The sequence below is a fragment of the Psittacula echo genome (genome assembly GCF_963264785.1).
Source record: "Psittacula echo genome assembly, chromosome: 7".
Lineage (NCBI taxonomy): Eukaryota > Metazoa > Chordata > Aves > Psittaciformes > Psittacidae > Psittacula > Psittacula echo.
In genome coordinates this window covers 56,175,670-56,192,322 of record NC_137740.1, presented here as the reverse complement: position 1 = coordinate 56,192,322, position 16,653 = coordinate 56,175,670, and the positions used below count along the sequence as shown (strand labels likewise).

At 33.6% G+C, this 16,653-nt stretch overlaps 1 protein-coding gene across 1 annotated transcript in view; it reads left to right on the top strand.

Moving 5' to 3' along the window:
- Window positions 1–15,818, top strand: part of HFM1 (helicase for meiosis 1) — a gene marked incomplete at both ends in the record, with an annotated part of 39,929 nt that extends 24,111 nt beyond the window's left edge. Inside the window, 20 exon segments of the mRNA XM_080624044.1 lie at window positions 102–182; window positions 804–895; window positions 1,734–1,840; window positions 1,931–1,978; window positions 2,157–2,254; window positions 2,337–2,468; window positions 5,256–5,341; window positions 6,434–6,517; window positions 7,581–7,738; window positions 8,465–8,568; window positions 9,360–9,515; window positions 9,928–10,023; window positions 10,465–10,583; window positions 11,412–11,494; window positions 11,649–11,752; window positions 13,990–14,088; window positions 14,542–14,602; window positions 14,868–14,973; window positions 15,358–15,500; window positions 15,752–15,818. Of these exon segments, the coding sequence (XP_080480170.1) occupies window positions 102–182; window positions 804–895; window positions 1,734–1,840; window positions 1,931–1,978; window positions 2,157–2,254; window positions 2,337–2,468; window positions 5,256–5,341; window positions 6,434–6,517; window positions 7,581–7,738; window positions 8,465–8,568; window positions 9,360–9,515; window positions 9,928–10,023; window positions 10,465–10,583; window positions 11,412–11,494; window positions 11,649–11,752; window positions 13,990–14,088; window positions 14,542–14,602; window positions 14,868–14,973; window positions 15,358–15,500; window positions 15,752–15,818 (2,024 nt within the window).
- Between the last annotated feature and the right edge of the window lie 835 nt (window positions 15,819–16,653).

Sequence of the window (16,653 nt, the reverse complement as noted above, 5' to 3'; positions counted from 1 at the left end):
ATTAGTTGGGTACGCATTCAATGCAATTTGATAACATTTCTGGTTTGTACATAGTTTTTCTGCATATACTAAACCCACATATATTTTCAATTTGTTGGTAGAGCTATGTTTGAAGAACTTAAATGAGTTATCATCTTTTGATTTGATCAGGATGGATGAAGAAAATAAATTCAAACCAACAGGTAACACCTTTTTAAAATAAACTGATTTTCAGCATTGATGTTGAGATTGTAGTGAACTACAACAGGTCACAACTTAATAGGACCCATTAATAGAAGTACAGAAATGTAGGAGAGAGTAGAATCTGAGAGATTGTTTGACTAGAATATATGAACAAGTTTCTTTAGCAAATCATGGAAGTTCATTCTCTTAATGTTTATCCAGGAACAGATCTCTTGTTGCTGGAAAATTTGCTGCAGATTAGGAGAAAATTACAGAAAATTATCACAGAATAGTTGAATGTGACACAATGCAATGAAGGATGGGTTTTATCAATACCTGCTCTTCTCTACAGTCCTCTGCTAGAGGTGGCTGGCTTCACAGCAACCACAGGTCACATTCTGATATATTAGCGTGAATTCATCTTCATCGGAGAAAACTGTACCTGGCATATGTTTCTTTCTGCCACTCTGTGATGGGGTCAGTAATGTCCATCAGGCAGCTGGGGGCAATAATATACTGAGTCAGTGGTGGTAAATGTCATAGACCCCTCTAATAAGAAAATCACTTTGATTTTGTGATTTTAAAAATACATGAAAAACATTTGGCATGTTTATTTTTTAAGGTATGTTCTTCTTTTACAGAGACTGGAAGATTAATGGCGTGGTATTATATTGCATTTGATACAGTGAAACAATTTTTCACAATTAAGGGAACAGAGACTTTAAATGAATTGGTAATTTAACTTTTCTAAGACAATTTACATATGATCAATTGATTTTAAGTGGATTCAAAGATAAGCAGAAGTTTTAATTTAAACAGCTCATGCTTTGTCTATGTAAAGTTTCAGAGACTACATCTAAATAAATTCCTTATGGAGTATTTTTGAGACTTTCTACTCTTTGAGATCTTTTGCTTTCAAATTCTTTCTACCCTCATTTACCTTGCTTATGAAGATAAAAGTTGCTGAAGCTGTTCTGTTTATGTGTCACTGTATTGTATTGTGGCTTAGTAGTTACATTTTAGTGCCAAAACAAGCTGCATGGAGAGCACATTTTGCTTTTAAAGGAATGTTGCTGTCTTTCTGGTTTAAATAACTTTCCTCTCTCAAATAAGAGGTTGTTATTGCCACTGTTAAGTCACAAAAGACATGTTGTTTTCATGCAAATACTATGGCAGAACAGATTGGTCATGAAAAAATGGAATGCCTTTTCTCCTAGGGAGACTGTTTTGTTACAAAAGTATGAAGAAAGTAAACTGAAATACATAAGACAGCAAAAATTACCTATAGTTGCCTTTATACGTCATGATGTGTTAGCTGTGTGGTTGATTCTGGATAACTTCAAGTGGGATAGTAATCTAAAACTGAAGAAGTCTTCCGATTTAATAGCCTTTATAGGAAGATGAAGTTGGTCAGTATCAGAAAGAATCAACTGAACTTCTTTCCATTGTATAGGGTTGAGACAATAATGTTTTTTTTAAAAGCTTTTTATTTTTAAAAAGAAGGTAATTGGAAGAAGTGGTAGAAAAAATGACAAAGAAAAAGAATGAATAAAAAAATTAAATTGTTACAGATTACAATGATCTCCAACTGCACAGAATTTCTGGATGTCAAGTTAAGAACTAATGAAAAGAAAATACTGAACACATTGAATAAAGACAAGGACAAAATAACTATCAGGTATAAAAAATAAGTACTTTGAAAAAGGAAAGTCTCTTTTTAGTAATAAATAAAAGGAAGAGCAGAAAATCTGTTTATTTTCATTCATAGGTTTCCAATGGAGGGGAAGATAAAAACAAGAGAAATGAAAATAAACTGGTAAATATGATATTGTTTTGTTACTTTCCATTGAAAAGCTGTCATTTTAGATGCTGAAATTTGCATCATTTGCATTTCATTATTTCTATTCTGAATTGTTTTCAGTAGAAAGTTTTAGTTGTTATACTTTGCTTACAGTATGGCTTATATACCAAAACAGTCTTTTTTTTTTTTCCAGTCTTATTCAGGCTCAGCTCGGATGCATTCCTATTCAAGACTTTACTTTGACACAAGATACTGGCAGAATATTTAGAAATGGCTTAAGAGTCACTAGATGTATGGTGAAATTTAAATCTTTTTTGGTACATATAATAATAAGCTACATATTGATTAATACTAGTCAATCTTATTTTTACAGGGTTAACTGACTTTCTGGCATCATGTAAGGACAACTTTTCTGCTTTATTAAACTCTTTGATTTTAGCGAAGTGTTTCAGATGCAGACTTTGGGAAAATTCACTTCATGTGTCTAAACAACTGGAAAAAATTGGTAGGTAGTAGTCACATATTATAAGGGTGAATGCAATAGAAAATCAAGACTCAGAATTAGCCTGCTAATTTTTGAGTTGTCTGCGTACATAATTAAACGAGTCTCCTTACTACTTACTTTCCACAGTTGAGTACCACGGTTGTCGGAATAGTCTGTCGTAAAAAGTAATGCATTCAGTAATCTTCCAGGCTTTCAAAGTATTTCAGAGTTGTTCTTCTTTCTGAATGTTCATCTCAGTATCTTGGGCATAGTCCACATTTGTGTGATTGCATATCTCTAAGTTATGCCTTTCTTTCCAAACAGCTTTCACTATAGGTCCTGTAACACATATGCATGAAAGCCTTTTAATTTATTTTGACCTGGATAGGAATCATGAAATAGAAATAGTTTACTGTGGATGAGGTTCTTACACACATGAGGATCACAAGTTTCTTCCTATCACTCTATTCAGTTAATAGATGAACTTCTGGCTGGAAGTAGAAACTTGTCATAATTATTTGTGAAGGAGTTCGGAAATTTTGGAGTGCTCTGTGTTACAAAAATGTAGTTATACTTGTTTGAGGTAATAGTATAGCTTCCCGACTTATGTCTGATCTTATAATTTCATGCTTTTAGAATTCACTGCAGTGTTCTGTATATTTCTTCTTTGAAGACACATGTTCTGTACAGAAGAGCACAGTACAGAGATCTGCAAATTAGAGAATAGCTAAACCAGAAGATCCACATTGCACAGTACATTACAGCCTTGCCAGCCCAGGTGCAGAAGCTATATAGCTTCATTTATGTGGATTCAAAGGACTGGACAGGGCTTGTTAGCTTGTGTGCAGCACGGTACAGCATGGTAGGAACCCATTTCCATCACTTCTCGATCTGTGCTGATGTGCACATGGTCATCTGGAGGGTCTGCCTCATGTTCAGCATTTCTGGGGGTTAGGATCAGTGGAACAAACATAGCACTTACAGTATAGTCAAATCCTTTCCTGTACACTATATTGAATAGAATAAAGACAGTTTCTTTTTCTTAATAATAGCAGTGCTATACATACACATCTGTACTGTTTTGGTTTTTTTTGCTATCATTGCTCTCCAGCGTATGTTACGAAGAACTGCTGACTTTCAGAGTTCCATTTGTTCTGCTCACAGGCTTCTTGTGAGCCACTGCTGAAAGTTCACTCTCTTCTCCTGAATATTGAATTGATGCCTACATTAGTATGTCTGATTCTTGACTTCTCTTATGCTATGGCTGCTAAGCCTATTCTATGTCGTTATGAAGTTAACTGCTAGAGCACACAGAAATTTATTGAGAACATTTAGCATATTCAGAAATTCTTGATTTCTAAACTCTTATCTCAATATGGGGTTTTTAATCTTAAAAAAACATTAGTAACCTGTATTTCTTTTATAGGAGTGACTGTTCTTTAACTGAGATTTGACCTTACTGAGGTTGAGGGTTCAGCTGAATTCTTACTGCTGTTAGTTTTGTCCAGTAATGATACTCCCTCTTGTTTGCTATGCTTGATTTCTGTTTGTTTGTTCTGACAGACAGGGTAACAGTCACTTGCCATACAGGATTTTATCACCTTTACTACTTACTCAGTTTGATTTCCACCTCTTTTTTTTCTTGCTCAGAAATAAAGGACAAAAAGCAAGTCTTGTTGTGTTTCTTATTCTCTTCACTGGCAAAACCCTTCTGCCATTTTAGGAATTATGACAAAAGAACTAGTAGTATTCAACTTCATTTATAAAGAACCAAGGCAACAGCTTTAACTGAAGTAGCTGCAGTAGCTGAGACTCTTTGGACTGTTTGCAGAGCTTTGGCAAAGGAGAGGGGAGGTGGTAGAAGATGCTTTCCCTCAGTCAGACCCAAAATGTATTCAAATATATATGAGAGACAAAAGGTCTTCTGTTTCTCAAATTGTTACATTCTTGAGTTGAAATGAGTCTTTCCTTGTAAGATTGCAGTAATGTCTTCCAAGAAGCAACTTAAAGGTCTTTTGAGAGGTTTCCCAATTAATTTTTCAGATCTCTTTTACTGTTCCTACAGAATTACATGTGAAGAATCCGCATACTCATTCTTTTATCTAAAATTATTGTAGCTATTGTAGAAGGCTGTAGTGTTAGGTTAGGGAAATGCCTTCTTCTATGCTGTGATGACTTTAAATTTCACTGGAAGTTTAAAAGAACTGGGAATCATGGAAAGAGGAAGAAGATTGTATGGAATTCTCTGCCAGTTCACTTTTGTAGCAGATATGCCAGAGGAAAAATTTTTGCTATATCTGCAAAGACTCCTAAAAGATTATAAGTTTATTAGTGTATTTTATTATTAGCTTGCTCAAAAACATTGAGATCCTTATGACTTTATGATTGAGATCCTTTATGACTTTAACATAGGTAAATAATTCCTTAGGTAGGAAAAATATTCTGAGACAATGTTGTGTGATGTGTTTTTTTTCCATCATATCTATGTAGAACATGTTTCCTGGCTCTTGCAGAAAGTGATCTAAAATCTGGTTTATTCTAGAAAACGTATCTTAAAGTTGTCAGTGTTGAAATACTGAATGTTTTCATGTTTGATTTATATTGCATTTATTTTTACTAATGGATAAGAGAAATGATACTAAAAGCAATCAACTGGAAAAAAGTTTAGTGATTTACTGGGCAAAAAGTTGGGACAAACATACTATTAAGTGATTTCTGCTTTGGTTTTTCCTGCTATAATGAAGCTGTTGAGAACAATTTGAGGTTAGTGATTGTCATTTAACAGCATAAAACTTCCATTTTTCCCAGGTGTATCACTTGCAAACGCTATGGTAAATGCTGGGCTGACATCATTTAAAAAAATAGAAGAAACAAATGCAAGGGAACTTGAATTGGTAATTGATTATTTTTTATGCAAATAAGTATAAGGAAAATAATGAGTATTAATACTGTTACCAGTAAAAGTGGTATGGTTAATATATATCTACTATATGATTCTTAGCAAAATTGAGTGGTTTAGAATAATAGACTTATAGACTAGTTTGGGTTGGAAGGGACCTTCAAAGCTCATCTAGTCCAATCCCCCTGCTGTGACCAGGGACATCTTCAACTAGATAAGGTTGCCAGAACCATGTCCAGCCTGGCCTTGAATTTGCTTATACTGGTGAATTAGAAACTTATGTGGCTACTGCTGTTTTTCCTTGAAAATACGTAAGATGTTTTATTCTAGCAAATTAAATGTGAAAGATTTCACTGATTTGGCTAGGTTTGGAAAACAGTTGCTTAAATCTGTAGAATTTCATCATTATATGGTTTGAAACAAAAGACAATATGCATTTCCCTTTTACAAGTGTTAGAAAGGGAATACATATTTAAAGTTTTTCTTCATGTATGTTAATTGAGAATCCTGAATTTCCATTATTGCTAGTTTTAGTTAAAGATAGTCATAAAACAAAGTTCTTCTCAATCATCTATAAAGCACTTTTTATTTTACGGAAGTTAGACCCCAGGACAAGCTCTTTAGCTTTTGGCTTCTTTTCTGAGGAAACTCTTTTTCCAGTGTTCTGGAAGATAAAACAGATTTCTAAAGGAAATCGATCTTACTTGGGTTTTTCTGTATTGGCTTTAGGAATCTGAGTTCTCTTTTCTGCCTCCTTCTGCAGTTTTCCTGTCATTTGTTTTGTTTTGATAAAAACTAGGGCAACATAAAAGAGTCACCTCATATAAAACCTGAGTAGTCAGGTTTTGAAGTTATTGGCTAGTTCATTGGCTGATACCTGAAGAGCAGTGGTAGCAACATGGAAAATACTGGAATTTTCTTTTGGCTCTGTTGCTACTCTGGGTACTGCTGACAGAAAAGAACCAGGAGTGATAAGGGCTTTTGTTGATAGTATAACTACTCTGGTGACTTTGATTCCTTGCATTTACATTTCTCTTGGCATCTCTAATCAGCTGAATGTATCAGAAATGAAATTAAATCTTTGCAGATTTTAAACAGACATCCTCCTTTTGGAAACCAGATAAAAGAATCTGTTTTGCACCTGCCAAAATATGAACTTGACATTGAACAGGTAAATGCTTTTCTATTTAGTTTATTTTTATGCTGACATTATTAAATGAAAGAGCATGATATTATTAAATGAAAGAGGAAATACTGACTTAAAGAAGTTTTGAGCCTCTGCTGATAGAAGATAACATAATATTAAGGCCTCTGTCCACCTTAGCGTGTATAATCAAATTCTTAAATATTGAAGAAGAGCCTTGGAATAGACATTCCATGTAATACACTGGCCTCTCTCTCTCATTAATAGCATTTTATGTTCCAGATGCGAACCAGTATGTTCCACATTCTAGCATTATATGTAAGCCTGAGAGGTCTCTTCTGTCTTAATGATAAACAAATCCTAGAGACAGAGAAAGCATCCATATAAAAGTTACTGAAGAAGCATTAACTGATGTTTATTTTCAATGTCACATTTAGGAATAGAAAGAAACACTAAATGATTACATTAAACTAGCTGGTACCCTTTCAAAGGAAGGGTGCAGTTCTATGTGCAATCAAGAGCTTTGCAGTTCTGATACTCATTTTGTCTTTAGACAGATCACAAAGCCATGCTACCTTTCTGAAATGCAGAATTTGAAACAAAGCCTTGAAGTGTCTCATGAACATATCCTTGAAGTTAAAAAATAATGTGTGAAATCCTATTGTTGTAACAATCAATTCTATTTTAGTTTGTCATTTGACATAATACCAGAGGAGTATCTCTAAAGTTATTCTCAGAAGGAAGATTTAACAGTTAAAAGTATCTTTTAGAGAAATGTTGTGATGTCAAAACACACCTAGGTTTTCTTCTTGTATCTTTCTGTTTGCATTGAACAGAGGAGAATTTTTTTAAGGGCTTAACGTAGACTCTCTTTTACTCTCAATACTTAATCAAATTTAGAATATTCAGCTATGGGCAAGTTAGTACTGTATAACAGTGTCTCAGAACAACAAATGAACATTGTACCATAAATTGAAATTGCTTGAGTCAAGTTTGTGTTTGTATCAACAGTTAAAAATCTATGGTAGAGCACATATGTTACTTTGCATGTTTTAGCAGTTATGTCTTCTTCTATATCATTTTTTCCTAGCTTCCAAAATACAGTGATACATTGGCTGAAATCTTAGTAACCATCAGATTAACAAACTATGAGCAGCTACAAACAAAGAGAACAGCGACAGACTTCCACTATGTTACATTGGTTATAGGAGATGCTGACAACCAAGTCATTTTTAATCAGAAAATTATGTATGTATTATCAGGGGGTTTGCCTCACATCTTTTAAGGCTGTTGGCTTTTAATCCTCACTGTGATTTGTGAGTTTTCCAATACTTTGTATTGATGATAAATGGTACAAAATCACTCTTAATCCTACAGCATTTTTTTGTCACTGTTGTCATTTAAAATGCTGCACAAGATTCAAAAACCTCCAAAACATGCCAGTGTGCTTGTCAGTACAGAGTATGTGTAAGTATCTGTACAAGACTGATGTCATATTATGGAAGTCATTTATGGAAGTTATAAAAATTTCCATGTCAATATAAACCATAAATATAAGCCTATTTAAAAAACACCTTCTCAAGTTGTTACTTACTCTTGATAGCTGTATTTCTTTAATTATATCATATTGTCAAAATTGTTTCACTCAGAGATGGAATTAAATTCTCCAGCTGGCTTAAGGTATGCTTGGAGCAAATGGGAAAGGAGAAACAAAACCTTTTCCCACTGTGTGACTTTCACATGAGTTCTGGCTGAAGTCTGGCACTTTTGGCAGAACTGAAACTTACCTGCAGGATCCTGGCTTTCTTATGACCACAGATCATATATTATTGGAAGGTTATTTTTAGGCCACTGAGCAAGCAAAATCCAAGAACTAAGACCAAAGAAAGGCTCTTTCCCTTGGTTACAGACATCGTAGTATACAATGATGTTTTCACTGTCCATGCCTAACAAAACTTCACTGATATATTACAGGGATTCTGTGCTGCTGAAAACTGGCAATTGGACAAAGAAAATTGAAGTGAAAAGAGCTCTTAAATCAGAGGAAATTAGTATAAATTTAATTAGTTCTGATTATGGTAGGTTGGTTGATACACTTTTAATTTAAAAACAACTGCATAACATTTTGAATAAATGATTAAAACACTTTATATCAAGCCAAAAATTACAATAAAATGAACTGATCTGGAAACAAAATTATATTACATGAGTATTACCTAACAGTCCTAGTTACGTATCTGTTTTGTTTCCTAGTGTATTAATGAACTGGGAAATATCAAAACTGTTACTGGGAGGTGATAGTTTACTCTGATACAGATTAGGATTCTCTTTTGCCCTTTGCCTTGAAGTTGAATTAACTTTCAGTTGGGATAACCTACCATTTTGATAAGTTATTTTTGCTGGGAGGAGCTGTCTTTGTGAAAGGTTAGGTTTTGCATTGTGATAGAAAAAGTATTAAATATGGATTCATCCTCACTCTAACAGCAAGACAGTTCTACAGTGGAAAATTTTGTCCTTTAAAGTGTGTAGATTTAAACACAGGCCCCCTCAGTGTCAATCACCATTATATTGGCAGTGTAAAGCCATAGATAAATGTAGTTTTAAAACAATACAGAAAAAAAATCTGTTAAAGGGACTGATTTTGTTACTTGGCCGGTAACCGTGTCTTTAATTCTGAAAATGTTTGGGGTTTTTTAGTCTTGATCAGAAAGAATCCATTCATATAATATGTGCTTTTAATGGTACATTACCTTAATAAATCTCCATGATCCTTTAATAACATTTATACTCTTTAGAAAACTGAAAGTAATCAGTAGTTTAGAAATAGTTTATAGTGATTTTAAATATTTTTGTCTTTTTTTTTCTAAAGTTGGCCTTGATATACAGCAAGCATATACAGCCTTTTACTTAACACCAAAACCAGGGGGAAGTAAGGTGGTTACAAATCAAAACCTGCAGGCCAAGTCTTCACTTGATACATGTTACGGCTCGTCACAGAGTCTGTCAGCAGCAAAAGTAGATACAGGTAAATGGTCAGATCATAACATCCGGCTGACACCAAATTCAACAGAAAATTGAGGTTTGCTTTCAGTAGAGAGCTACATCTTTACCCACACTGTTTCTTTCAGAAGTATAACAGAAATACAATGGCACTGCTTCCACTTGTCAAGTGCTGCAGTGCAATTCTTTCATGAATTTGAAGATAAGAAGAATTAAGTATTTGGTATTTAATATTATCATTTGAATGTGGGAATGTGTACTGCCTCTGTTTTTCAGTAGCACTGATTAATATTAATATTGTTTGAGCAGCCCAAAGTTTTGTTGAAGGCAACAAAATTCTAGTGACCCAGATTACTTCTAGCCTATCTTTTACTGCCTGAAGTACTCTCTCAACAATACATATGAAATAAAAAATGAGCATTTCTGTATGTATCTAGGAGGCAGATCTAAACAAGAGATTACTTACAAGAAATATGGAAACAGAGAATGCAACCACCGCTGTAAAAACAAAGACGTGTGTGGACATGACTGCTGTGAGTTTCCTTAAATCTACTATTTCTGTTAATTTTAGACAAATATAATTTAGAATAGCTTAATTTATAGCAATAGCTACATTAACAGAGACAATCTGTCAAGAGAGTTAGGCCTCAGCTGCTGTTATCATGCAGTCATAAAAGCAGGAATAACAAGTTTTGTCTTTTACACTTTTATAGGAACTGCATGATTAATAATACCTTTCAGAACATGCAGCATCTGATTAAAGAGCAATGCAAAGCCTGTTACACTTTTATATAAATATTGGTGTGTTATATCTTTTAAGATCTTTTATTAGAACATACTAAGCTTAGTGGCAAAGTTCCCATTGATCTGGGAAGAATTAGGATTTATCACTTCTAAATTAATCTGAAGATTTAATTTAATTATTTTAATATTATATTAATATTATAGATTATTTTAATTCCTTTTCTTCCCAGGTAAAACTGGAGTACCTCCAAAGTCTGAGATGAATGGAGATGCAAAGTTTTCTTTGTACCTAGCTGATTTAAGGAGCAGGAACTCAATTTCATGTGTACCCCCAGTAAAACGGTTAAAGGTTCATTTGAATACAGTCAGCCATTGAATAGATTTCTTTTAATCTGTTATGTATTGTTTGCAGAGAGAATTTTATAACTAAGTATGAACACTCAAGTTTGCCTTTTCTGTGTGGAATGCAAAAAGCAAAGAAGTACAAAGGTACCAAATGTCCAGGAATCTTTTAGAGGTTCTGCTGCTGTTTGCAGTACTTTAAATGATCCACTTCTGTACATGTACTCTTTGGTTTTATTTGTATTGCATTTGATAGATTGTGGTGGGTGAGGTACAGAGGCATCACTGGAAGGTACTGTACTCTGACCTGGTTTGGGCTAAATACGACCTGAATGAAAATAAACAGTGGTATTTATCAGAGTAACGCTACAATGAGATCTTTTTGCATTGACAGGTAAATACACCTATTATGAAAAAACCAACCATGTTAGTTTTTAACCTCTGAAGGGTTTCATGGGTTACACTTTTTCCCTTTGAAAGTACTAAACTAGTTCTTTCTGCAACAAGAATGGCATTTGAGATATTGGAGTGTTTTATTTCCTCCTCAGTTTTGTTTGCTTGTTTGTTTGCAATAGAGAATGATTTAGCCTGTAGCTAATACAGTTGAGAGTTAGTGATAACCAGTCTGACTTTGCCATGGTACTTGGATAACTCTACTAGACACAAGTAATTCAAACCTTTTTAACTGATTATGTTAGATAAGCAAACATCAGATTTTACATATGACCTTTAAAAATTATGTTAACTTCATAAAGTATTAATGATGTCATTAAAGTTGTTAAAACCCAATGGTTTTCAATACATCTTATCAGTTACAATAATCTGCTTTCTTTAGATGCAGATGTTAAATCAAACTCAAACTGTGGATCTCAAGCAGTATGTTTTTACACCGAAATCTTCACTGCCGGCATTGCTGAGGTACTGATTAATATAAGTAACAAAAGAAAACTGCCTTATTTTAGATAATATTAAGTTGTAACAACTAAAACCTGTTTTCTGACTAAAACTATTTTGCAATTTTCTGCTACTGTTTTACTGGCATGTCAGTGATTTCTTCCTTTTATTTTAATAGGTCTAGCAATGGACAGTCGTCTTCATTACCTTCGGTGGACCAGGCAGGTAATAGCTTAGGGGGATCTCAGAAACAACTGCAATCCTGGAACTATGGGAAAAGTAGTAAGTTATTGCCAATGTTTGAAATTATGATTTTTTACTGTTTTGATTGGAATGTATTTGTAAATTCAAACTTGCTGAAATCACTACGACAACCAGTATAACATTATAGAACACTGAATGTATAGGGGAGATATAGTGGTCTTAATTGGGTTTCTTTCTCGTACTGCTAAGAATTTCTAACGTGTATCTAAGTGTCTAAATGTACCTTTAAATAAAACAGTAATGACTAGATCTAATACATGAAGTTCTAAATCTATAATACTTCCTGAAAGGTATGACTGTAATACATTTCCACTGAAGCTACTTGTAATACAAGAAGTATTTTACCACTATATGTATATATTTTCTTCTTTTCCCTTTCTGCTGGAAGAAGTTAGTAAAGAATGAGCTTTTGTTTCGTAGTTGACAAAATGTGACCATTCAGTAACTGAGTTCATAATTAGTAAAACATCCTAATCTGGAAAAAAAATTTCTATTTCTTCTCCACTGGAAATGCCACAAATCTTCTTACACATGGTGTTAAATGATTTGTCTTCATTATCAGTATATAACTATGATGTTCTCACTGCATGCCTTTTGCCTTTGTATTTGGTGACAGCAGATCAATGTGAATGAGGCTCTGATTAATTTGGCTATTGAATAGCAGTTCCAATGTTTAAGTCATACTCAGACATATAAGAAACACTATGCTGAAATTAATGGAAACGTTTTTTTAGTCCATACTGCTTTGAGTGTTGGCAGCTATACTGCGTAATTTTAACATCCTTGTCAACAAGGACAATGGGATTGAGTGTACCCTCAGCAAGTTTTACGACAACACCAAGCTGTGTGGTACAGTCAACACACTGGAGGGAATGTGGAAGGGATGCCATTCTATGGTTCTGTAATTTCATTTTTGCTTAATATTTTGATGATGGGATTGTAATCCTATTTCTTTAATGCTTCATATTTTTTTGCAATACTAATTTACCTGCTATAGTTGTTCTCTAGTCTTAAGATGGAAGACTGTTGCATAGGTGTATCATGGTTTGCTGGGGGGAGACAGCAGGGTGTTAATGTATCATATAATTGTGTTAAAAGAATAAAGTCATGAGAAGACTGATGGATATCCCAGTATAGTTATAGTCTGTGCTCGAGAACATCTTGAGGCAAATCATACAGGATCAAGGGGATGTAGAAGATATTGCTGACTAAAAACCTTCTCCGTTGAATAGCAGCAGAAAAGCCAACCTTGGCCAGAAAATAGTTCTAATAAAGGCATCAGTTCATATGATTTTTATAGAGTTAACTGCATCTGTAATGCACTGTCTTTCCATTTCATGAAAAAAAAAAAAAGTAAGTAGTTGAGAAAGGTAATTAACAATATACAGTGAAATTGTAGTAACCTAAATACATAATTTAAAGTCTGCGTAACTGCAGTAATGCACTGTGCTGACTGTGCACATCCAAAATGACAGTGGCAGTCCCTTCCTGGTGTTGCCCATGTCTCTGGAACAGGATTTCTGATATAAGCCTGTCCTGCTCCCCCTCTGTTGAAAGGGAGACATGGATCAGGATTGTTTTAGGCATATTAGGGCCATGGTAACTTAATCAAGTTTCCAGCACTGTCTGATGCTGGAGGGTAGTTTGGCAAAAGAAAGATGAAAAAAATAGCAGAGAGAACAGCACTGGTGATGAAAAGAAATAACACAACAAACAAAAGGGAAAGAGTTAAAGGAAAATAGGAAAGTCATTTTTGCAACAGAAAAAAAAGTATTTTAAAACATTAACTCACATTTTAATTAAGAATTTTAACAACAGTGCTTGAAAATGTGTTTGTCATGGTTCTTCTTAGGCATTAGATCTGTGTGGAGGAAGAGAGCATTCAGTGTGTTGAAAACTGGAGAGAAGAAAGGACTGAATTAAAAGTACTAAGTTTGGAATCAAGCAATGCTTCTGACAAAGGCAAAGAATGATGTAGCAGTGGTTTTCCTAGAATATACACTGAGGGTGACTTTTCTCAAAACAATGCTGAGAAAAGTTGCATATATTACAATCTTCCTTTCAATAGGTTGAGCAAGTGGTCATAAACCAGACAGGTTTTGTTGTACTTGTCCATTACAAATATATTAAAGCTTTCCCTTAGGAACATTCAGTGTTTGAGTGTGAGAAAAGCTGAGACAATGGCATAAAAAAAAAGTTTAAATCTTTAATGTGTAACCTGATGGATGCAGATAAAAGCAGATTTTGTTTTGCAGATGCTTTTGATGTGGACTTTGAACTGCAGGATGATGTTTGGGATGATATCGATGATGAGAAATTAGTATTTGCTAGCAATTTTGACAGTAGAGATTTAGGTATGGTTAACAAAATTCTTTGTTTCCTATGTAGAAATTACTTTACAGGCTATTATTTGAGAATAATTTATTACAGTACACAGTGAAGACAACTACCTGAATTTTTTTGGTTAGTTGACTTTACCACCAGATTTGTTATTCTCCCTTCAATGTCACCTATATTGAGACAAATGTAATACATAAGGGAGAGTTGAGAAAGTAATAATGAAGTATCTTTTGGATGGCCTGCAACTGCATAGTTGTTATTTTATTTGACTACTTATCTCTGCTATCTTTGCATTAGCTCAAAACCCACAGAAGAAATATTTTAAGTGTTAAGACATTTGTATAATTTTCAACCTATTATTTATCATATTATTTAAGCTATTACAAGGGGTTTCAGCTGGTTTGTGACTCTGTTTCTAAACTTTAATTCTTACATGGAACATGTAAATATCTGCCTTTAAATTCCAGATGAGTGTGAACCGCTTGGCCAGTATGTAAGAAGCAAAGCCACAAATGACATTTCAGAAGAGTAAGCATTATATAATTTATTACAATTTTATTTAGTTAAAAATATTGTTTGTATTTCACATGTAGCTTTATAATTAAATGTAGAGAAGGAAGTTCACTCATAAAACTGAAATTTCAGCTTTTAAAAGGCAGGAATTGTTGAATGATTTTTTATTCTTCCCCCCCCCCTTAAGTGTAAAGGGAAATAAATAGAAAATCCTGAATTGAAAAGTAAATAATTTTGCACTTCTGTAAAAATACTTATATTATTCAATTGGTATTTTCAGTTCATGCATATTACAAGATGAGACCAGTGTTCAGAACTCCATTGTTTCTGTGGTTAATAGCCCATCAAAAGTGAATTTATCTGCACAGCATGGAAATATAAATATGGTGAGTAAAAATACTTTTTGCAAGAGAATTTCCTATAATTTCCTAGGTATGAATATATTTACCACAGCTGACTTCTGAGTCAGCTTGGACATAATGATTTTCTGAACCTTTGTGTTGTCCAGATATGCATGCATGCTGTGTTCAGTGTGATATTCATGATACAAAAAACTAGGACCTGAATTTACTTCATATAGCATGACTTCAAAACTCAATTTGATTGTGATTCTGCAAGTTATGCAATATATAATTAGATTTATAATGTGCTTGGACCTTGTAAAATACAATATCAATATAAATATCTGTACTACATATTATGACAGTCTAGCAGTTTCTCTTTCGGATTGTTATTGTGACCAGATACACTTTTCACCATTTACATTGCAGTTCAGTTTTCAAGAGAAAAACTGTTCAAATCTTTCACAAGAGCTGAAAACTGCACAATGTTCTTCCATCTCAAAAAAGATCCCAGACTCTTCTAAATTCACTAGGAAAGAGGATTTCTTTATTTTCACAGAAGCAGATCCCAGGTAATAAAAAGTTGTGTTCTTCTGTTGCCTCAGTGTTCCAATGCTTAGTTCCTCATGGAACACAGAGTTTTAGGCAATGTGTTCATATATAACCTTAATTTTATAAAGATGAATTTTCATAGTAATAGAAGCAATTAACTTAGTTTTTTAGAAAGGAAATACTTTAAATTTCTTGACTATTCTTTGTATAGTGTTCCTGATTACATAGGTTTTGATGTACTAAATGTTTTTGTTTGCTTCATCTTCATTAGATACCTTCTTGATGATGAAATCAATGATGTCAAGCCCTTTCTTGGTATATTTGATGGCATTTTGTAAAACATATAAACCAAAATACATTGTAAGAGTTGGGGAAAGAAGCTACAGTCATCTTTACAGAGGGAATCCTTCAAATTCAGTTAAGTGAATGATTTGTGTTGTATACCTATTTACCAATAGTTGGATGGCTGCACAAAATAGATGATAACACAATTGATGGAGAATTTATGGAATTCTACGTATATTATCTTATTGTGAAAAGTACTTAAATATTTGTTTGTTGGCTTTGCTGTTTTTGAGAAAATACTGGAATGTGTCACAGGAGAATAGTTTCAAACTGAGGGTGCTGCTATAAAGTGAAAAACACATAAGGGGAAGTGAGCTGTGTATTACATGCCCTGCTTAGAAGTACACTTTAAATGAATGAAAGGCTCTTTCCTTAGAAATTTCTTAATGCCTTTTGGTGTTGTCTTTCAGTTTCTGTAATGCTGATTTTGTTCATAGCATAAATTCTGTAAAAATAATTAGATTTATAAATAAAAGTAACAGAATGGTAAGCTACTGTAGACTTTTGACAGTCTAAAATGTCTACAAACAATACTCAGAAGTTGTGTTTGCCTTTACACTTTTACACCAAAGGTCATAAAATGGACATTTATGCATCTTAGTACAGTTTTAGACAACCAAGCATTGGATTGGCTATCTTATTGTAACTCTATTTTTTTGAACAGTAGACCTTGCAAGTCCAACAGTTAGAAAAATACATGATCCTGCCTAAAGTCCAAGAAACTGCTAATTTTCACTGTTAATTATTCAAAATGTATGGAATTAAAATGTTAAAATCATTCCTGGAACTTTAGCTGTCTGTTCTTGCAACCAAATGCAATACTATTTT